This window comes from Ambystoma mexicanum, chromosome 10 (genome assembly GCF_040938575.1).
Source record: "Ambystoma mexicanum isolate Mex_15411 chromosome 10, UKY_AmexF1_1, whole genome shotgun sequence".
Lineage (NCBI taxonomy): Eukaryota > Metazoa > Chordata > Amphibia > Caudata > Ambystomatidae > Ambystoma > Ambystoma mexicanum.
The window spans coordinates 959,116,538-959,140,893 of NC_090932.1; the positions used below are offsets into that span (position 1 = coordinate 959,116,538).

General features: G+C 43.1%; 1 protein-coding gene across 1 annotated transcript in view; it reads left to right on the forward strand.

Annotated features, from left to right (window-relative positions):
• The window catches only part of SPATA16 (spermatogenesis associated 16), a 1,361,355-nt gene extending 1,342,900 nt beyond the window's left edge, over window positions 1–18,455 (forward strand). The window contains exon 11 of the mRNA XM_069618722.1: window positions 18,100–18,455. Within this exon, the coding sequence (XP_069474823.1) occupies window positions 18,100–18,297 (198 nt within the window). The 3' untranslated portion in view covers window positions 18,298–18,455. The remainder of the gene's footprint in view (window positions 1–18,099) is intronic.
• Window positions 18,456–24,356: the final 5,901 nt, after the last annotated feature.

Genomic DNA, 24,356 nt, shown 5'->3' on the forward strand with positions numbered 1-24,356 from the left:
TGGCTCTTTCGTTTCTGGTCTCTACAAGATCAAGGAACACCTCAGCGGCTTGATTGCCATGCATATATTTTTTGTTCACAAATGATTGAGCATTTTGTTTAGTGGATGCCCAGGTGCTTAATGGATCTCAGGAAAGCGCATTTAGTCACAGATTTGTTTTTGTGTGATAGGAGCACGGTCCTTGCCATGGCAGGTGATGCTGCTCGTTCTTCTGGCCCCGCGGGCATTCGTTCGGCATGTAAATGTGGAAGCCTCTGTTCTCGATCAGCCCGCCTTTCTTATCAGGAACCTGCTGGAGATTTATTCCCTCATCCAGTATTCCCTTTAAAGTGGCTGTTTTTCAATGCCACGGAGTACTGTGATGAATTCCTATTCCCAGTCTGCAGGAATAAGAAGGGCTGCTCCGTGTCTTTTCCACATCTGCAAGGTAATTTATTCCCGGTGGAAAATTTAGCTTGCCTCATGCAATTTCAGTATTGTTCGAAAATATCGCTTTTAAGTCAAAATAAGCGAAATTAAACACGCAATTATAAGTATCGATTCTTTTCGCATTCACATGTGTCAAATTGCCTTGGCAAAGTGCTGCACTTTCTAGGCAAACAGATGAGTAGCGGTATCACAGGCCGAGAACTTTTCCCTGCACCTGATGTACTAATCAGACTCAGGGCAAATGAGCTGCGCACAATGAGTCACACAAGGCTCAGCACATCAGTATTGATGATGCAGGTTTCCTCTGCACCACTAAGAGCCAATAGGGACGAAGACCGGCGACGAACCGCAAACCTCTGCCCCGGATTTACATTTTCCACATTAGAGGAATTTTTCCACACCTACAATGCATATATGTACTTGACTGTACCCACTATGTGTGTATATATATATATATATGTGTATATATATATATATTCCTACTTTCCCAGGTCTGTATATAACCTCATATTACCTTCTCTGTATAATTTGCCACTATAACCTGTACAAATGTAACCTTAGTGATGCGTCCAGATACCTGAGGGTTTGGGGCGCCATATAAATAAACAACAATGACATTGCAACCCACATTGGCCTCACGGAGAACAGCCATTGCAATACCACTTTGAGGGGTGGTGTATTGCAACCTTTTTTAAGGAGAGACCACAACAGAGAAGCATGAAAATAACAATAGCAAGTTTCGCAAAGTGGATAACGCTGGTAATCAATTTATTTAAATATAAGTTTACGCCAGAGGAAGAACCTTTTTTAATGAAGGAATCAGGATATCTAATTACTAAAACAAATGTTCCCATTGAGCTCTGTATTGAATTTCAACCATTATTGAGGAAGATCAGGATAAAATAATTCCTTATGGAGGAGGAGGATGCTGCTGATACAAAACTAACAGGCCTACAAAAAAACGTAACATTATATCTCCCCAAACTCAACATTCTGTTTCCCACCCATACTCATTCTCCGGAATCAGTAGTGTATAAGAAGAACATTTTAGCAGAGTTGGAGCAACTGAAAATACAACAAGCAACTTTAAAAACATTGGGTAGTAAAGCAAAAAACGTCTACTAACAGGATTAGCTAACAATGAAGATACTATTTTAGGGGGTTGGGATACTTGACTGGCAGGCAATAAATGTAATAGACGACTTTTGCATGCAACAAGTTACAATGCATTAGCAGAAGATCCCACTAAGGTTTTACATAGGAAGGTTGAATCTAAGGTTAAAAAAAACATTAGTAGCTGGAGCTGAAAACAGAAAACAGCCTTCTTGGTCAAAGATGACTCGAGAATACTAGTGTTAAATTATGTTCTGAAAATCCAAAATAAGACACGCAGTTCCACCAAGATGACCAGTTGTGTCCGTTGTCTCTACAGTCTTGGAGCCTTTATCTCTATATGTAAACTACTAAGACCAGTTATAACTAAAAAATAATATTTAAGAGCTACTATGAATGCTATTGTTGGGCTGGAAGGCAAAGAATTAAGCCTTGAGAAAACATCTTGATAGGGTTACACTTGGACTGCTTACAGACACATATGCCGCAAGAAGTGTTTTTACAGATAATGGATGAACATCTTTGGCAAAGAGCAGACTCTTTTCCAGTTCCCTAGTCAGTTATTATGTGGTGCACTGAGATGGCCGTAAAGCATAAATATCTCCTCTTTCTAGGCATGGTATGCCAGCAAGTAGAGGACATGACCATGGGTGATATGATAGGTTATTTATAAAGCGCTTAATACCCAGAGGTTTCTAATCACGGACCCAGGGATTGAACCTGTGTTGGTGCGTGTCCTCTTGCTTCCAAGACAGGAAATTTGCGGCTGAGCTATCCTCCCGAGGTGCTGCTATGGTGCCAAATTAAACAAACATGTGTAGAAATGTTCTGAGTCAGTTGTTTACATTGATATACGCTCATAAAAGTAGCATAATAACATGTAAATATTTTATAGATGACACTATCTACTTATGGGATGAAAGAGTTGGGCAAGGTGAAGCCTTCATAAAATTGATCAATTTCCAAAATAGATAGAGTACGTTCTCCCACTTATTAAGCTACACATCTATTAATTTTGTAGACATCGCAGTGTATCAAAACCTATACATGTATTTAGGAACTCTCTTGACTAGTAAGCAACAAAGCATGTTATCATGGTACAACTCCTGTTGTCAGTGAAGAGTGGATGAGTTTGTGGTGGGTGTCCTTGCTGAGGATGTCTTTAAATATATCAAATGGGTATGGGTTGGTTTGGGGGTCCAATTTGTGCCAGCTTGAAGAATTCTACTTTGCTGATGGCTTTGAATCAGTTTAAGTGAATGTGTTATCTAGGTCATGGTGTCAATTCAGTGTGCAGAATTATCTGTTTTCAAATCTGCCTGCCTGTTGCTTCTCAAATGTTTTTGACCTTGTTCCGGAAGTGGTTGGTGATGTTGTTTCATCGTTCCAGGAAGGATGTTGGTGCTTTGTTGCAGAAATTTGAAATGTTAATCCCCTTGATGATTTGTAACCTTTTTATGCTTGTGTATTGCCGATCCGAGGTGTTCTGCAAAATGTAGTTTCTTTACTTTCAAGATTGATGCTTTGAAGTGTTCGATCTGTGCCTGGTATGCTGTTTGTTTGTCTTGAATGCTGTCATGTTTCCTCCATGCTTGTTCTAATTTCCTATTTGGTTTCTTCAAATGTTATTCTTTGTTTCTGAACCATCTTGCTGCTTGTTTTTTTTTCTCCATGAAGTGGCACATATTTTCATAGGTGTTTGTAGTGTCTCAGTAATCCAGATGTTGAGCATTTGCTCTTGTTCCTCTGGCAGTCTGTGCCGTGGTTGTGACCTGCATGGCTTGGTCCACAATAGTTCCTGCTGTTCCTTCAGGTTTAGAGCATTCGATGCTCTCCTGGTCATGGCTGCTTGCACTTTGTAAGTAGGGAGTCTGTGAGCTGGTACATTGAGCACAAAAGGCACTATAGGTTCGTTGCTCCTAGACATGTGGATAGGCAAAGAAGTATTCATCAGTCCTTCATAGAAAATGTTGTCCAGCTGAGTGGGTTTCCCATTGTACCATTTGCTTAAGGTGGTGTGTGGCCTGCTAGCTGAGTAATTTAGTTGAATTTAATTTTCTTTTTTGAACCAAATATAGAATTCTCAATATATAATGATGTGCTTGTGCTCCACCATGAGCTTTGCAATGTATCCACAACACTTTTGGTAAAAGAAAGGTTATATGAAGGAGGTCTGTATATCAGGCAGAAGGATATGTTTATTTGGAGGTGGAGATGGAGATGGAGTGACTCACAGTGTGAAAGCCCATAGGTGATCCTGATAATATGCTGAAGTGAGTGTTCTGCCCCATGCCACTTCCCCCTCCTCTCTTACCTTCTGGATTGGTTTGGAGGTATTGAAGTTGGCTGGAATGTCTTTACATGCTGTCACGTACAGCTGTTCGATAGCCAGGTTTCTGTGATGAACAGTATTTCAGTTCTGCCTTCGTCTTGGAGCCTAAAGACTTCATTTCTGTCTTTGGACATAGAACAAGAGTTCATCAGGTCACAGTGTTTTTTGTTCAGCTCTACCGATTAGTTATTATTATCATTATTGTTATTATTATTATTATTATTATTGGGGTATTTATTGAGCACGGATCTAGCTTCAGGAAGAAATGGAACGTTTTACAATCAAATGGGAAGAATGAAGTCAGGGTACGGGGATCAAAGAAAAGGAGAGGGAGGGAAACAGTCAGCAATGGATCTACAAGTAACCAGGGAGGAAACAGTGAGGATCTGATCACCGAGTGTCAAGTAAGGTGGGGAGTGGATGGTCTATGCGCTTAGGTGTTAGGGAGGACCCATTTCTTGGAGAGGAGGGACTTGAGCTCCTTCTTGAACTGTAGAGGGCCAAGTTGAATGATGTTAATATCTTAACCATCTTGTGATATTGTATTTCTCTAGGTGTGTCTTGTCATCAGTGTTCTTAGTAGAGACAGGGTTGGTGGTTGTGGGTAGAATACCTCTCTGTTCTCAAGTGTGTCCTGTTCATTGTTGAAATGTTCCAGTAATCTATGTGTTAGGTCAATGTTCTTCTACCATGTGCTCACCTCAGAGTTTCCTCATGTTGACAAGTCCTTTGTAATCAGGGGTGTGTTTTGTTTTGTTGTTTCTAATTGTACACTGTGATCTCTATTTGTTGCATGCAAAAATCTTTTTTGTTGCCACCCATTTATAGTGGCCCTTGTAAATGTTTTGCATGATATCAACTTATAGGATCTGGTGTGTATGTGTTTTTTTTTGTCCTCAGCTGCTTCTAGCAATGCATCAGTAGCCTGATCCTTTCTCATCAGGTCCATGCTGTGCCACTTTTGAGCAGTGTCGTTAGTTGTAAGCTATGATTAGGATATTAAGGGTTTTGAGTCTTGCTCTTGGTTGAGGTTTGCAATGCGGTGTAGTCCCAGCTCTGTGGAATGTGTTGATATGTGCACTCCATAGCTAGTTGTTTCTTATATTGATGTAGTTAGCAAATTACATCACCCTTCAAACTGAAAGAGGGTGGTAGCCCTGGCGGATTGAAATCTTCTCTATCGGTAGTTTGTTTTCTTATCGTGATGTATTGCTCCCTGGCTTCTGCTGTATCTAATGTGCGTCCCTGAGAGCTGATGCGATGGCATAACTTAACTAAAATACTTACCACTTCTGGCATAAAGGATTGGCTGTGTTATAAAAATACAGTACATTAGTGCGTGGGTGATTGTGGATTTGGAAGGGCCTTGCAGAGTGGAGTGGAGTTGAGTTGTGGCTAGAATTTCTCCTACTACCAGCCGAATGCCTCTATCAAGTTTCCCTTATCCCTGTGAAGTGCTTTAAAATTGGATGAGCAATGAGGACTACCTCCAAACTTTTAATGCAGAATCTCAAATCGTTTTAATTTCATACGCTTGTTAAAAATAAGTTGGTATTTGTTAGATCTAACTAAACCCCTTAATTTATTTTATAACACTCACAGCCCTCACATGTTTGTGATCTTATCCATTATTGCTACTCTGTTCTCTTCACTTGGAGAAGAAAACAAGTGATCTCTAAGAATATAGATTGATATTCACAAGTACCAGGTACTACGTTGGTGACTACAAGGAAAACACAAGATGGTAATGGGAGTGAGACTGCCGACGCGGTGACCCTGCCTCTTGGCATGCACCGAGGTGCGGTGCCAGAATATCGTAAGGTTGAAGGTCTGAGTAAATTTCAAGGCACGAGTTCTGGGCATTCATTGCAGGTGCACTGCTATTTGTTGACTATATTAGACTCTAAGAATGATACCCAGATGACAAAGGTTCAAACTCCTCCAGTGTTATTTGCCAATTTGTAAGGGATTTAGAGAATAGTCTTACACAATGATTCAGCATCTGGTGTCTCCTGAAGTTTAAGATTAGTGAGTTCATGAAGTACAATGAGACACTTAGTCATACCCTCTAGTACGATGCAGTTTCGAAGTTGGATAGATCAGTGTACACATACCTTGTTTTGAATGCCACTTTGGCTACTGTCATGTTTACTGTGCCATTATCCGCATTTTAGTTCCCCATGCACTTTGTCAATCGTTGCCAGGGTGCGGAAATTCATCTTCAACAGCAAAGCGAGGAAATGCTTAGAGGATGACAAGAAAGGTAATTAGTAGATAAATATGGAGAGGAGTATGTACTGCACTTCCAGCTTGCGCAAAATTTGGATGGTCGTGTAGAGGAAGAGGAAGACCATTCAGAGGAAGAAATCTGGCTTAATTCTGGGGCAGAACTTTCCAACACGAATAGTAATATCAGTGAGCTGCACGTCATAAGCATGCTTAGCATCAGGGATGTCATTTGGGAGTCGTTTTTTTAAAACTTCTTTTTAAATATAAGCTTCTGGGCTATGGCCAGTGCCTCGTGGCTTTTTGTTTCTGGAGTGGATGGCTTTCTTGTACAGGCTGCTTAAAAAACACAGGGGGTTCCACAAGTGTAACACTTTGAGCAATGACCCTAAATAAGAAAGATTAGGAATAACAAATCATTTGTCTTTCTGGAATTCTATACAATAATTGCTGGACTCATTAAAGGTTTATTTGAGGCACACTTCAGGGGGCGAGTCACTGATTTAGTCTGTTCTTAAATACCTCAACTCAGCCTTTCATCCTTCCGAGGTCGATAAATGTACTACCAACACATGTTGGGTGATATTGTATGTATATTTGTTCTATATTAAGTGCTTAAGCATAAGTGCTATATAATAACACATCATTATCATTTGGCCTTGGACGTCTGCTTGCATTCACAGTAATTTGGTGATATGGGCCTATACACACGGATATTACCAATATGGTGATCCATTCTTCTATGAAATGTATATCCCTTTATAGTGACATCGTAACCATATTCTTTGTAATGTAATTAGGAACAATGCTATGTGATGCCACTTTGTGTTTTTTTAAGGCGTGAAAGGTCATGTTCCATCGCTTCCTATGATGACACCCTAGAGGTCAAGGGTCGTGTGATGTCACTTCTGCTACCTCTGGCATTTCGGTGAAATAATGTCCCTGCTTAGCATATAAGCAGAAAAGTACAGAGAAGCACTTCAGCAGTTGATGAAGAGTGTGCTGGCAGCAGGAATCGAGATACAGTGGGATATGGCATGCAAAGAAGTGTGATGGGACATGCAGCACATCAGTTGCTTTAGCTTCCGCCCTTTGTGGGACAGATTCCTCTTTCTTGGCTTTTGCCCCGGCCACTGAGGTTCAGGTTTCTAAAATCTTAACGCAACTCAAATCATCTTCTAAAAGGAATTCTATCCCTTTGAAAATGATCAGAAAGTGTGGCAAGGAACTAATTCCGAACCTTACTGGAGCATTGAATTTCTCTATGTTCTCTGGTTTCATCCCCTCTGCGCTGAAGTGCGCTGTGGTCTCTCCTCTTGGAAGAAACCTTCCTTGGATCCCGCTGTGCCAGCCATTTTCGGACTATCTCCCTGTTGGGCTTTCTTATGAAGATGTTGGATACGATAGCGACTCCTTAATTAAGAGATGCCTTATAACAGTCGGCTGTCCTTGATATTTTTCAGTCCAGCTTTCGTCTGGCAATGAGAACCGAGCCAGAGCTAGTCTCTGTTATTGATGACCTGTCTCTGATACCTCGACCAGGGAGGTGTAGGACTGCTTATTATGTTAGACCTCTCAGCAGCGGTTGACACAATCGACCATGCTATACTGTGTCAATGCTTAGAGGAGATTGGCATTGGTGGGGCACTTCTTGGTTGGTTTTGGTCTTTCCCGGCCAATCAGATCCAACATTTTTACTCTGTCCAACACCTCTTACCTGTGGAGTTACACAAGGCTCGGCTATCTCACCTCTATTGTTCAACATTTATTGTTCAACCACCTAGCATTCAGGAAACTCCTCAAATCATGGCTCACAGGGTAACCACAACGGAGACGCACCAGAATGCGCATACATTAAAACAACGATGAAAATAACTCCAATCCCGGCCACTCTCAATCTGGACAAACACTCAAACCAAAGAACTAACCACCCGACAGAGCATAAGATATCATGGAAAATAGCCACAAAAGGAAGGCTCCAGAGACTGAACACATACTTAGACACAGACGAAAGCCCTCTAGTGACTCGCCCACTCACACGTACCAGACGCACCATATCCAGACCGGCAGACGCATTTAGATAAAATTGAGAATATTAGCATGGACACACTTGGATGGAGTTGAGGACATTGGCCTGCGTCGCATCTAGAGGGGACTCTGAATGATAGCATGCCCGCCCTTGGTTGGAGTTGTGAATATTAACATGTCTACACTTGGACAGAATTGAGAATGTCAGCCTGCATCGCATCTAGATAGGGCCGTGAGTGTTGGCATGCCCGCAACTAGCTGAAAGCTGATTACCAACATACCCACACCTAGATAGATTAGTGAAATATAATCATGCGTCGCATCTAGATAGGACTTTGAGCGTTAGCATGCCCGCACCTATGCGAAACCTGAAGAATAGCACAGGCCACACCTAGAATTGTGGACATTGGCCTGTGTCACATCTAGATGGGACTGATTGAAGGATAGCAAGCCCACGCCTAGATGAAACTTGAATATTGGCGTGGGCCACACCTGGAATTGTGAACACCAGCCTGCACAGCATCCAGATAGGGCTGCGAATGACAGCATGCCCACACCTGGACAGATTTCTAGACGCTAGCTTGCGCCGCATCTGGACGGGACTGTGAATGTTGGCTTGCCCACGCCCAGATAGAATTCTAGACATTGGCCCGCGCCGCATCCAGATAGAGTTGTGGGGGTCAACTGGTGCCACACTGGGACAGAACTGCAAATGCTAGCATGTCAAAGGTCAGGTAACCCACTTACCAATATAAGCTCAAACTCTGCATACTTATCTCACTCAAACTCACAGAACGGTCTCTCGCACAACAAGCCGCACGCACTTCAAAACACTGCAATAACACGTAAGCCGGACCAACAGCACACGCGGCCTATCACAGACCCGATACCCGCACCAAAGCTCAGCATCTGGTGTATACCGAGTTGAAGCTGCCAACAGAACACCACTCCTCTCACTATCCTACTCCCTCTTCACCTTACTAACCCACCCCCACCTTATCATTTACAGATTCGCCAGAGCACCTGGGGACCAATTCCGTTGGTGACGGTGCACAGTACAAATACCTTTAACATTTAACATTTATGTCCTCCCATTGGCCAAACATATTAATTCTAATGGCTGGTGCTTCTATGCGTATGCCAATGATACACAGCTGATTCTCTGAATTGATTGTGACCATGATCTGGTGTCTTCTCGCTTGATCAAATGTCTCTCCAACATAGGCAATTGGATGAGAAGTGTGGGGGGTGAAGCCACCTAACACTGCTGCTTGCCTATCTGATCTCTGCCCCAGGAATAACCCCTGATTTGTGGTTTGGAATTGGCTTTACTTGGAGGTGTAAGTGACTTCAATTCAGCACTCCAACTAAGTCAATGCCTAGTCTGGTATGCCAATTGGAAGCCCTTATTTATATATTTTTACGACAAATTCATAAATCTGGATGATGAACCCTTGTATGACGCCCCTCTCTTTGAATCCCCCTGACCTCACTGAGCCCAGACGTAGGTTTGTTTTGCAAATTAAAAGATTTATTTGCAAAATATATATATATCACACTTTTATGAATAAATTAATATTTGATAGCGCAATTATGAAGATAACAGTGATCAACAATGGATAATATTACACTAGCACAATTCTTTAATTACTTAGGAGTTGGTATAGAAAGGATAAGGTATCAGAGAATACTTTTATGGTTTCAAGGAAAAGCAATGATGGAAGAATGCAGCACAGAAATAAACTGATATGGTTTCAGCAATAGATAAGATGATCAGTTTTTTCTTTATGACAACTCATTCCCCCCCTATGCAATATGACGAGATGGAATTGAGGGCACACAGGTTTTCAGGAATACAATCAAAACCAGTTCAGTTCCCCCCTTGCAAGCTTAGAGCAACCGGTATGCTTTTAAACAGTCAAAAATATGTTTACATGTGATTTGCAATAAAGTGAAAAATATGCTAAAAATGATTTTAATTTCCTATAGGAGGTTCAGGGTACGTGATAGCTACTTTGAATTAGTTCAGGTCAACACTAACAATGATTCAGGAATGATTATCAGAGTGAAAACGAATTTCAGCAGTGGAAAGCAAGAAGCAGCTATTTTTACAAGTGGTGAAATTGAGCCAGTTTGCAATTCGTGGCACTTTTTCAGAGTGTGTCGATCGCGATTGCGGAAAAACTATATATGGGATGCCATTCTGGGTTTGTTGGAAAGCTTGGATTCTTAGCTTTAAATTGAAAGTTAAATCTTTCTTCTAGGACATACGGTTCAAAAGATAAGGATGTTCTTGTGGAGGTAGCTTTTCAGAAATAAAATCAAGATTTCAGAATGACAATTTCGCTTTGACAGGTTGGAAATCACAGAATGGACACATGATTTCTATGCAGTTCTGGACAGGTGGATACTTGCTCCTAATTTTGGACTAGAATAGGCTGCCACTGGTTCTGCTCACAGCGTGGCCTCTGGTCTGGGTCTGGCACTGCACATCTGTCTGGTCTGGTCTGCTATCAGCACTGCACAGCGGTCTGGTCTGGTCTGCTATCGGCACTGCACAGTGGTCTGGTCTGGTCTATGGTTCTGGATACAGCTCTGCTTTCTGGGTCTGGTTCTGGCACAGCGGTCTGGTCTGGGTCTCTGGTTCCGGCAAAAGTTCTTGGCAAAGAAGCAGAAACAGCACAGCCCGGCTGTTTTATTCTGATGTGCCCCTTGGAAGTCTGGGGTAAAATCAGTTTGCAAGATCGGAAGGCCAGCTGAGAAGAGTTCAGCTTGCAGTAGGCCCTCTGCTTCAAAGTTCTGGAATCTGGAGTCTGGTTTTCTTGTGCAGAGCGTCCCGCCAATGTTCAGGTGATGAGTGAATCTGGAAGTCCCCCCACTAAGGCTTGCCATCCTTACTTATAGCAGAAATTACATCACCAAAATGGGTGTGGGCGTGGGCATAACTAAGCCTGCCCCTCACAACTTATCATTGGCCAAATTCTCCTCTCTCCCTTGATTGGGGGAAGGAAATGGAGTGTCATCATGATAAGGTATGTTTATGGGTCAGAGAATCCGCCCCTTGTCACTTTGCACACAAATCTATTTTTGATTCAAATGCATATTTATCTATGTACAATTTTTCTAATATTATATGTCCAGTTAACATATTTTCTGTAGCACCAAACCATCTGATCCCTGTCTTTGTAAGATGTTGTGTCCACTTCTGACAGTATTCTGCCCTTTTCATCCAGAACACAATATCTAAATGTTTCCAGAATTTCCACAAATGTGCGCAAGGAATATGGGCAAAGATGATGAAGTGTCAGATTTTTAACATACAGACATTTGGAGTAATACCCTATTTTCTGCTACTACCCCCCAGAACATACCACAGAGTCCTAGCACCTCTTAAAATGTGCACAGAAAAATCACAGGAATAATGATATTATTTATATAATTTTGACAATTTTGTACTATGAATTATCCATCTTTTTAAGATTATGCTCTGGCCTAGATGGGTGTGGTTAAGTCCCAAAGCACATGGGGGAATTTCTGGTTTGTCGACTTCCTCCAAGCTCAGCTGGCTCACAGAGGCAGTGCCCCTCCCAGTTCCTTCCAAGAGGAAGCCATTTACAACCTCCTGATTTAGCAATTGCTTTGAGCCAAGGGAATTTCATTGTTCTGTTTCCCTGCAGTCCCAGGTACCCCTCCCCTGATTCAATCAGAGAGGTGTAATCTCCTTTTGGTGGGGGCAGCAGAAGGCAGGCCAGGCCTGTGAATGCAGTTGCTGGGCAAGTTTCAACTCCTGTCGGGGGTAGTTGCCGGGCAGAATTCAATCCCTTTAAACCAGGCTTCAGCCAAAGGTCCCTTTTGTTCCAATTTTTCTTCACTCAAATCAAACTTACAATTTTTACACATGCAGCTAGAACACTGATTCTAAGTTCAAAACTATGACATTTAAACAGTTGCAACCTATGTGACACTCAAAAGTAGGTCACTCATTAATTTTAAACATTTCGATTTTAGTGGCTTTAAATCCAATTTCACTTAAGCTGCTGACATCCACAGCTCAGCCAGTTTTGTTATGAACATTATTTTAGTCTCTTCATCTTTCCAGATTTTGTATGCACACAAGACCTCATTCTACCAGACATCTGCTGGTGTTCAGTAAGACTTTTGAATATCTTGCAATGTTTGAAATAGGCATTTTGAGCTTGCATTCAGAGAAACAAAGGTGATTTCAAAGAGCTTTTTGATCTAACAGGCACTGCTGTTTTTCCTTTGGCACCATGTTTCACTCATGGCGCTTCTGGCCCATCATGCTCGCACTGTTGGGTGGCAGGTCAGGCGACCATTTTGGTGTGCGCAAAAACTGCACGGTTTTCCTGGATTCTGGCGCAAATGTGGGCTTTTCGGCCATCTTGGATTTTCTAAGCCCACAGCACCAAATGTTGCAGCATAATAACTCGAACCTGGGTCAATACACCTGACAGAGGTTATGGCCCCTTCAGCTACCCCAGTTGAAATTTTTATATAAATTACATCATGACCAGGTTATGTTGGTCGGAAAGAGAATATGTTGGGAAGATGAAACATCAGGGATTACTTTGTATTTGTATTTGTATTTATTTTATTTGTAGAGCGCATCCTTGCCCTGGGGGTTCTGGGCACGTAATTACAAGATGGTGGTTACAAGAAGGTGGTTACAGGCAGGCATAACATGTTCCCCAGTGGGGCAATCTTACAGAGAGAAACTTACAGTGGTACCGCTAAAAACATAGCAACACAGATTAGACATAGTTACTCTAAAGTCAAGCGGAAGCTTCGGGCTAAGGTTGAGAAGGAGAGGAAGAGAGAGCATAGGGAGTTAGAACAGGGAATGAGGTGCTAGCATGCTGTGGAAGCACCTATGATGAGGGTGTGGTACGTTCAACAAGCTTGTGCAGCCAGAGTTTGGTGTTGGTTTTGAAGGAATGGAACGTAGGCTCTGACCTGAGTGTGGAGGGGGTGGTGTCCAGCAAACTGGAGCTTAAATCTGGAAATGGAGAGTGTGTTGACATAGGCTGATCTCAGCGGTCTGTGCGTAACATGCTGTGAGAACATGCTGTGAGAACCTGTTGGTCAGATAGGCAGGTGCCTTTGGAAGGTGTTTTTGAGGTAAGGATCAATGTGTAAGGATCTCCCGCCTTGAAACACTTGTGTATAGGCATGTTATAAATGCCATATCATATCATATCATATCATAGAACTAGACTGGTCATGATGCCTGAAAATGACATTCAATTTAGTCCCAGTGTAATGTATTTTGGCTTTCTGTGGAAAGTTAGTGGAGCTGTATGTGGAATATTTTAAAGAGTGGCCTAAGTTGGTACCCAGAAGGTTTGAAGAAATAGAGAAGGTTGAGTTATAAATTGGAAAGTTAACTGATATTGAGAAAAGCCTGCATGGGGTAGAAGCAATGTACAAAGAGCAGAGACAAACCTTTCAAATAGCTCATTTTATAGACACTTTGGGTACCCCAGTAGACATCAAACATTATTTATCACCGGGAAGTGTCTGATCAACCTTCCATTGCCACCACTGTGTATAACATTGTTCCTTTTTATCTTGGCAGAGATTGTTTCCTGTTGCCATGATTGCTGTCGTAAGAATGGGTCAGTAGTGAATAATACAATGCCCTCCATCTCAGCTCCCCTTTGCTCAACCGCCAACATGTATTCCTTGTTTGCTCTCCTAGAGGTGCACAGAGAGACTAAAGCACTTAAACATTTATTAAGCCATTTGATATAGACAGAAGGGTACATGATAATGAATGCCATTACTTGTAATTCTGAAGAAACGTGTGATAATTCCTGTGGAGTCATCACTAAAACCGAGCCTAAAGTCTCCTCCCATGTGGCCAGGAGAAGGCAGCAGCTACCTGATCCTAACCCTGTGGATGGTAACATGGGGATGGATCACATTGGAGGGGATGGCTATTAAGGGGAAATGGTGACCCTGCTAGGAGAGATGTGGTATATTCATCCTCTTGTGAGGATGAAAGTCCCATAATAACTAAATACCTAATGGCATTCTGTCAGTGTATAACTCCCTCTCCAAGAAATACTCAAAACACTGACTATGCAAGGTCTGCTAACCAGCATAAAACTGGTACATTAAGGGGTCAGGAAGTAAATAAAACAACTTCTAATTGCTATGATTCTGCCTTATCTAAAGGTCATAAACACAGGGGTAAATCACCACCTTTTTTACAACCTCTAGAGTTGACAATTCTCAGTTCACTATTTTGTTTAAGAAAACTAAATGTAACAAGATTAAAAACATTATAGACTCAGAACCCATAATGCCTGTGGTACTGGGACAAGGAAGAGGGACACAGAGTATATGAAGATTACATGTGCCATGAAGTCTAATGAGCAGTCTAGTTCTGGCACATTTAAATGCCAGAATGAGGCTCAGGTGGAGGAAAGAGAGGCAGAAGCAGTCGCCGTGGCAGAGGCAGAATCAGCAGCAAGTCTGCACGCGGGAGACCCTGTGGAGGTAGAGGAAGCACACGCTGAGGCCAATGCAAGAGAAGTTGCGTGGCCGTGAAGTGCAAGCACAGATGGAAGTGGATTGGGGAGATGCTACACTGTGTGGGAGATGAGCTCGCAAAACACTGTTACTCAATGTGGTAAAGAAGTCGAACCAGAGTGTTCACAGAGCTCAGAGCTTCCCTGAAGGACTGCACTGGCTTCGACAGTCAGAACAGGGCTGGTAGCGGTTTAAGCAGACCAAAAGAGATCAGCTGCAGCACCCGTGAATTAACAGGTGACACTGAGAAAGACCGACGAGTAATGATTTTGAATACAGAACAAATGAAATAAGTCAGACAGGGCACAACTTCCCTGATAAGGGATACCTATTGGGGAATAATTGAAACCTGCATTGCCAGAAGCCAAAAGGCCTCAGATGAAACATACGAGGGCAACCAGGGTGCAACTCTCGTGATAAGGGATGCCAATTGGGGATAATTGTAACCAGCCAAGAGGTTGTATGAAAGTAATACAAAGGCTGTAGGCGCCCAACACTCCTTATATGAGATGTCAATGGGGAGAAGCTTGCAACCTGCAGCACCAACAGCCAAGGGGCTATAGACGAATAATACAGAGACAACAGGGTACAACTTCTCTTTTATGAAATATCATTCTGGGGAAAGCTGTGACCCATATTGTCAAGAGACTTTAAAGAGAAGCAGTTATTCAAATCTCCTCACATGAGATGCTGGTGTGGATAATCTTAGAACAATCATTACCACTGAAAACAAATGTAGGTGTACGAGTTTTGTTGGAAAGAACTTGGTAATTCTATCACCTTTCTTGATGAACTGTTGTATTGCTGAAAATACTTATTATGCTATGAAAAAAAGAGCTTCCTTTGAAGAAGAAGTATGATGTGCTAGTAATTACTTGGCCCCTTGAAGAGAACAATTGTCTTGGTTTATGAACTTGTGTTACGAGGGTGGGACATATACTTTGCCAAGAAAGAAACTGTGGAAAATAACTGTTGTTTTGAATTGTGACCAAGCTTTTGTGTCAAGATTGAAGAAGTCAGTGAATGGAAAATACTTGTTAAAAAAAGCAGGGCCGAGGTGCGCACTCCAATTCCTGGCCAATATATTACCTGAACAAGTATTCAAAAAACAATCACAGGGTTAAATCCCAAGTGTCCAAAATATTCACGGGGTTAAATCCCAATAAAGTTCACAGGGTTAATTCCCTTCTTGCACTGTTGTACTCCTCCAAGCGCTTTCGTATCTGCAATACTCAGGAGTACAACTGTCCAAGAAGGGAATCAACCCTTTGAAATATTGGGCAGCAAATTGGGATTTACCCCTGTGAATTTTTTGGACACTTGGAGGAGCACAGCAGTGCAAAAAGGGAATAAACCTGTGAACTATTGGGCAGTAATTGGGATTTAACCCTGTGAATATTTTGGACACTTTGGGATTTAACCCTGTGATTGTTTTGGGCACTTGTTCAGGTAATATATTGGCCAGGAATTGGAGTGCTCGCCTCGCCCCTGCTTTTGTGAACATTTAACTAATGGAAAATACTTGTTGTGCTACGTTGAATGGAACTTTATTATTACACAGTACTTTATTTGAACTGAACTGGATCCATGTTGGATTATCAGCATACCCCTCATTAATATTCATGAAATCAATTTGCATACAATGATTCTAAATGTATGGAAGTTTTTCCCCGTGAATATTAATGAGGGATATCCTGAAAACCCACCAGGATCCCAGCCCTTGAGGCCTGGAGTTGGACAAACCTGCTCTAAATGTTCGCCTCTATGTACTCTGTCCTCTGTGTGCATGCTTTGCAGCTGTGCTCTATTTACACCTTTCCAAGTTGTTGCTACATTTCAGAATCGTACCTAGCATGTGGTGTAAATGAACGGAGTTTTGACGGAAATGCCAGACTCATGGCATGAGTAATTGTGAAGTTATACAACTCCTGGCATATGATGCAAATATCTGCCATTTGATGCTCATGCCTTGCAAGATGTCAATACCTGATATTTATTGCCAATTGCTGACATATGATGTGAGGACCAAGGAATTTTATGTGAATACCGGCATAGTCATGGTATGCCACTACTATTCCATGACGTGTGTACCAGATATGTGATGGCCATGTGATGTGGGAACCTTGCATTTGATGGAAATACCTGGCATAATGGGTCCGTAAGCATTTGGTACGATGCGAGTGTGCGATGACAGTACAGAAACAAATAATCATGCAAACCTCTAAACTGTTGGCTTTGCCAATGCATGATGGCAGTAACTGGTATTTGATTTCAGTATGTTACATTTTAACAGACTACCTGGCATGGCAGTTCCATGCCTGGGGCAGAGTTTGGAGTACCTGGCATTTGAGGACAATGCATGGCATACATTTTGAGCACTTGATGAGTTGGTTACAATACCTGGCATATGATGTGACGAATGTGCCATATGATGGCAAAACCTGACAAATATAAAATGTTATTATATAAAAGCCAATGTTTTAGCTTTGAATATTGGTTTTGGAAATACATTGGTTTCGTGCTGATGGCAGTTGTAGCTGTAACTCTTTGGAGAGCGGGAGGAGGCTCGGAGGGGTGGAAAGTTCCGTCTCCCACAGTCCCACCGCTCCCCTGTCAGATTCCTTTTCCTTGGAGGGGTGCGGAAGTCAACAGGGGGCTTGCTGCTCCACTGGGAGCCTCGGCTCTATGCTGCACTGTCTGTGTGCAGTGACCAGGCAGCTCAAGCAGTGATCTCATTAACTTTGATGTCAGTAGAATAATGGCTCACTCTATTCACAATTGTATGAGTTTTATAAATTACCTGAGAAGTAAATTAACCTCCAAAGCGTTGGGGGCATATGAATATCATTAAATATTGCAAGAGTGTATATCATGAAACAAGCAATGCATGGGCTTCTGCTGTAAAAACTGTACACGATTTCACTCATATATATCGATTAGGACTTTTAGAGATAGCACTGTTTTGGGTTGCTTAATTTAATGTATGTTGCTACTAAAATCCACAAACCATTTTGATCAAATACTTTTATTGAAACATAATTGAACTGCAGATCTTAAGTGAATTATTTGTATGCATGCTTATTCAAATGCCTAGGCGTGCTTTAAAACAATCACCATAATGTACAACGTTTTTTTCAATTTATTTGTGTATTAGGTGTAAATTAGCACACGGTAGAAAGGTTATGATTAGAAAAGGAAATGTCACATTTTGTTTGACAATGAGACACATATGTAACCCGCACTGGACCTAACAGTGAACCAAAACGAGACTCAAATGACTAGATTGTGTTCAAGCACCTGTGTGTCAGAAATCTACATAGGCCATAGTTTGTCAGCAGCGACCTAGATTCATTGGCGGAGATTTGTGTCTCTGGCTGAGATCACCAGGTACACATCTATTGTGCTTTCTCTTGCAGGTCGGGCTAATCGAAGACTTTATATACCAATTAGAGGATAGTTTCTTAAAGACCAAGAAACTTCGAACTGCTCGGAGGCAGAGAATGAAACTGAAGAGACTTGAAAGCGTGCAGCTCTGCCAGTCACCAGGGAACAGGAAGCCCTCCCCGAGACACACAGCAGAAGAGAGAAAGGACATTAGCACAGCAGAAGTTTGACGGTGGCAACAACAAAGGGCTGCCTTGAAATTAATGAGGTATCGCCTCACAACGGCTCATGAAAAGAAAGGGGCTCCAGCACTTTTTTAGCCCCAGCTGATATAAATGTATGTTCTCTGGGGCCTTACTTATACATTAAAATGTGATGCAGAATTACTGGAACAGTCCATCTCTCTATTTTTCTTTTTACAAGACTGGCTAATATACATATATCGCTCTAATTCAAAAAATCTTTCATCCCCAGTCACCAAAGCAGATCCGCATGCTAGCTACATGGGTAAATAAATGAAGGATATGCTCTCAACATCATTAAAAGAAAAGTTACAGTTTAAATGGCTGAAGTAAAAGAGCCAGTTCATGGAAATGCTCCAGTAGCGTGAAATGTTGCAGCAAAGTTTTAATTAGCTTAACCATGGAAAATGTTTTGCAATGGACATTTAGAGCAAACGTGCTAAGCATTTTGTAACAGTGGTTGGGTACTATCAAAAATGCAAGAAATCTATATAAAAAGATGTTTGGCAAAGTCAATGGGGTTCATTACAAGTTTGGAGGTTGCCATGGCGCTATTAGCGCCATGGCTGCCTCCAAACCCGGGTCCGGTCTCACTGAATGGGGATTTACCAGGTAATTCCGACCTTGGAGGACCTTGGAGGACCCGGTAAGTCCCATTCAGTAAACCATTCCCCATTCCCATTTGAACCCCCATAGGGCTCAATGGGAATGGGTAAGGCGCAGGCCCGTTATTAGCTCCAAGGTCCCTTAACGGGTCCCGCTAAGAACGGCTGGTCAGACCAGCCGTTCCTGCTGGGACCCGCTAAGGGACCTCGGAATAGGGTGATAGGGGCTTAACGGCACCGCCATCCTTAATGGTGCCGTTAAGCCCTACCGCCCAACTCGTAATGACCCCCCAATGAGTATGGCTATACAGATGTAGAGGGTGAGATATGTTTGTCCTTTGGGGGAGGGTAATCTTCCCCTATACATTTTCAAAGTCAGATCTATCGGCTTTGCAATATTTGTGGCCATGATGGATTGGGAGAATCAAAACGGTTTATATACAAGTCTCGTAATCCGTCATGACAGATTTATTTAGCCACACAAACACGGGCAGCCATAAATATTAAAAATAATATTGATGATCACAACAAAGATAACAAACACAGCACACAAGTCACAACACATCAATGTAGCAAGCAGCATGGAAACAAAAAAAACTTTTACAAGCACTATTTCACAACTCTAACTTATACATGTGCACTCTCTTTTGTAAAGTTGCTGTCACTATAAGACTGTGTATCGTTAAGAGATGTGTCAGAGAGGTGAATATTGCTCTTTTTAGACCTAAAACCAGGATAAAACGCCCTCTCAAAGCAAGTGAGTAGGGTCAACCTTTCTCAAACCTGAACTTGCAATGAGTTACCTCCTAGGTCAATACTAGGCTATCAGCAAACGAAAGGTCCCCATTCCGGTCAAACATGTAGGCCTGCAGTGGTGTTGCTGCAATTTAGACATTTTAGGTAGCATCCTAGGGTGCCATTGGCAGGGGAAGCACTGAGTAGCACCATATTATTGCTAAACAAATAAAGTTTGCCCCTCTTGCATTGGTGATGAGCCCCTAAATGATACCTCACCTGTTGGGTTTGAATCTGGCTCACTATGGACTCGTAGCCCCTTATGCCTGCCATGGCACATGAACCTTCGGTCTCCCCTTGTCTCCGCAGATCTAATGGGATCTGTTCTAAAGGGAAAAACATCTTTACAAATATAATCCTGGCATGATGTCAAAATGTATTTATAACCATTAGCACCCGGGGTGGGGGGGGCAGCCAATTAGGTTCTGCGCATCTTGGGTTGAAACCTCTGATCTCAGGCTGCGTTCCAAGGAACTCGTCGGCTGCCTCCTCTGCCCCACGGCGCCATCGTCCCCCACCCTCCCGTTCATTTTTTTTAATAACTATAATGTATTACAGATTGAGAGAACTCTTAGGATCTCACCGGTTCTGCAGCCACCTTTAAGAGGAGGGTGAGAACATTTTCAAAAGACACGACATAGCCGAGGTGTAGGTGCCAAATTGGAGTTACCTAAGTGATTTGGAAGAAGTGGTGTGACAGTGCTCATACTTCGAAAGTTGAAACTTGGACCTGAAGGTTGAGAGTGAAGTAGGACATGGAAGCCAGCAATTGAGCTACATGTATGATGACATACCGATGTCCAAAAGTTAGGATACATAGAAAAGGCATCTCATAGTAAAAATTATGAGAATATGTATTTGCACTACGCCTATTAGGAGTGGAAACACGCAATAGTGTACCCCTGAAGAAATTCCAGAATAGATGTTCTTAAATAGTGAGAGTGAAGGAGTGAAAAATGTTGGGTTATGAAAGTAGAAATGGAGTGACTGAGTGTAATCACAGTAGGATGTGAGTTAAGAGTTTTTTTTAGCTAAAACGGAATGATAGTAGAGTTGTTAGCTATCTTTGTTAAACACTATTGCTGTACTTTTTTTATAGTAATGAATAAAAAATCTTTTGTATGTTGCAATAACAGTGCATGATGATTTAATGAAGATATATACACTGAGTCAGATGAAGTAAAAAGTCTGAAGTTGATCTGATTTACCCTTCGGCTCTACAATACAGAACCTTTGGAATACTATTGTGCTTGCCCTGCCTTCTACCACCATTTTAGCAAAGGATTTTCATTCATTGTACTGGCGGGTTAACACTTTGGTAACCCGTGGCTGCGTCTCCTCATCCCGCGGCAGCAAGTGACTGGGCTGCTGCGGCTTAGAGGGTGGACCCAGCGGGGTGCAGTACGGCAATCCCCGCATGTGCAGTGCAGAGCCAGCTGAGGGAGAGCTGAGGAGCTATGAGGGGCTGAGGAGACGTTAACCGCAGCAGATGTGAGCTGCCTTAGGATAAGTCTCCCGGGAGAGCAGGAGAGTGCTGAACGTCATGTGGGCTTGCGCCAGCCCAGCTCCTGGATTTTGCTGCTTGGGGAGGGCTGGACCTGGCACAACAACAATAAATGTACAGAACCTGGGGGTGAGTGCAGCCCGACCCCGGAGTGGGGGCCCTGCACCAGAAGAGCATTTGTGGGTGTTGGCCACTTTTGGAGGCTGCCACTGTGGGAGAGATATTTTCTGGAAAACTAGGGTGCCTAGGTGCCTACCAGGGAGCTTGAGTCCCACAAAGAGTGGCTGCAGGTGGCCCTTTGCCGGTGCGGGTGAACCGGGCCCGGGCCCGTGGAGAAGTGCTGGTCTGCCCCAAATGCAACAGAATCCAAACAAGGCCTGCAGCACCAACAACAGCTAAGGAGGGGGTAGGGGCTCTAAACGGTCCTCCCCAAATGTAAGACATATATGATTGCTGTGCGAGCCTGGTCCCTGTTACCTAAGTACTGCCAATGCCAAAGTGCTACAACCCTTTTGTGACTCTCTCTGGGTGCGTGTAGGGGAAGAGCAGCTCCTGCCAAACGCAAAATCACCATGAAAAGTGACCCGGACCAGGAGCTGGTGGTCGGAATCCAGGTCTGGGGGAGAAGTTGCCCCTGACCTTCTCATCCTCTGAGTTGCGCCTATACTGGAGGGGCCCTGTAGCACAACACACAAAGAGCTATATGGCTAAGGGAAACAAGAAACAGGCCCGCTTAACTTTCTCCCAGAAGGAAGGGCTGCCCAAGGAGAGCAGGTGATGATGGCGTCTCGGACATCCCTGACAGAGCACCCCAGCTGGCTTGGGAGGAGGCACCTGCAGGACCTAGCAGAAACGCCCTGTCGTCGGAACTTGGCCTAGTGTTGGCAGAGATGAGGTCGGGCTTTGCGTCCATCAGTACTAAACTGGACGGGATGGCGTACAAGGTAGATAGGATGCAGGAGCGCATTGAGAAGGAGAGTAGATGGATTTCTGTGGTTGCACATCGGGAGGGGACATTGGAGGACTCCAGCAGGGAAGTGACACAGGCGATCTGGGAATTGCAGAGAGATGTGAAGATAATCAAGGAGAAAAATGAGGACCTGGAGGCGAGGTCCCTGAGAAATAACATCCAGGTGGTAGGGGTCCTGGAAAATACTCTGTAGCAGAACACAGAGGTCTTCATGGAAAACTTCTTTAAGGAGGGACACTCACTGTCTACCCAATTCCTGATTGAAGGAGCACATCGGGTGTCACAAGTGCCCCCCCACCCGGTCAGAGTCCTCACCCAATTATTGGGTGGTTGTTGAACTACAGGTATCAGGATATTATACTCCGCAGGGCAAGAGAACTGGGTGGCCTCACCTATGAGAACGCTAGAGTATAATTCTACCCAGATTTTACCCTGTCCAGCCAGAAAGCCTGCCTCTCCTTCTTGGCGGCAAAGAGAGCACTCTGTGACCGTGGGATGCAATATACCATGGTTTACCCGTCCAAACTACGTGTCCAACATGGAGGCCAAACTCACTTCTTTACGGACCCCGGTGCTGTGCAGGACTTTCTCGAGTCCCTGCCGAAGCGGCCTGCCGGACGACCAGAGTAAGGGGTGGGGGTCAGGGTGAGGCTGGGATGGTGTCTCATTATTCAAACTCTGGGCCAGATTGCTCCCTGGTAAATCGTGTGGCTAGGGGTGGGGAGCTGTGGGGATGGCAGGGAGGGGAAGGGAGGGGTGTGGTTATATGAGAAGTTGGGCTTTGTTAGTACAAAATGATTCCCGTCTCTTGAGACCGATTGGCAACCAGCGCATGACCCTGGCGGGTGAGAGGGCAAAGTAGTGGCCCCGCAAACAATCCCCAACCTATCAATGGAGTGTAGAGTGATTAGTTGGAATGTGCGGGTACTCAAAAACATGCTGTAAGCGATATTTAATCAACACTACAGCTAAGTCAATGCCTAGTCTGGGATGCTGAGGAAAACCCTTATTGATGTATTTTTATATCCAGTTCAGTACTCTGGATGACAACCCTTGTATAACACCCCCCTCTTAGAATCCCCCCTGACCCCACTGAGCCAAGAAGTAGGTTTGTTTTGCAAATTAAAAGGTTTATTTGGACAATTAAACAATATATATGTGTCACACTTTTATAACAAATTAATATCTGATAGTACACTTAGACATATGATGTGGATCCACAATGGGTAATGTTACAGTGGTACACTTGATTACTTAGGAGTAGTATAGAGGATGAGGTAGCTGAAATGCTTTATGATTTCAAGGAAATGCAAGGTGGAATAAATGCAGTACAGAAAATAAACTGATATGGTTTCACAAGAGATAATATGTTCACTTTTCCCCTGGTGGCAAATCACCCCCCGTATATACAATGCAAGGAGATGGAAGTAACACACACAGTCTTCAGGAATACAATCAAATACAATACGAAATTCAGTTCCCCCCCAGCAAGCTTAGAGGAAACAGGTAGGAATTTGAAACACAGGCCCAAAATGCTTTTTAAATGTGATGGCAATGGATGGGAAACTGTGCCAACTGATTTTAATTCCCTCTAGAGATTCAGGGTGAGTGGGAGATGCGTGTTGGTATTAGTTCAGCCTCACTTTAGCAATGCTCTATGAGTTATTACCAAGTTGCAAACGGATTTTAACAAAAGAAAGAATGGAGCTGCTATTTTGACAAGTGGAGAAATTGAGCCAAAATCACAAATCGCGGTAAATTTCGCGAGTGCGTGATTTCGGAAAAAGTATAAGGAGTAGGAAGTCGGTTCTAGGTTCGTTGGAAAGCCTAGAATCACAGCTTTAAAATGAAAGTTAAACCACGTTCCAAACGGTTACAGAGATACAGACGACTTAATAAAGGTAGATTTTCGGATTTAAAGTAAAACTCAAAATGACAAGTGACAGCTTGCAGCTGCAGAATTGACAGGTGACAGTTGTGCAGCTTTAAAAATGACAGATGACACGATTTCTAGGAGGCTGTTCTACTTAGGTTAAAATAGTTTGGATTCGATTATTTTAACTAAGAGATTGGTTCTGCACAGTTCTGCTAGGTACTCACAATATCAATTTGAAATAGGCCTCGTCACGGTCTGGTCAGGTTGGACGGGACTTCCGGCGGGTGGTTCTGAAGT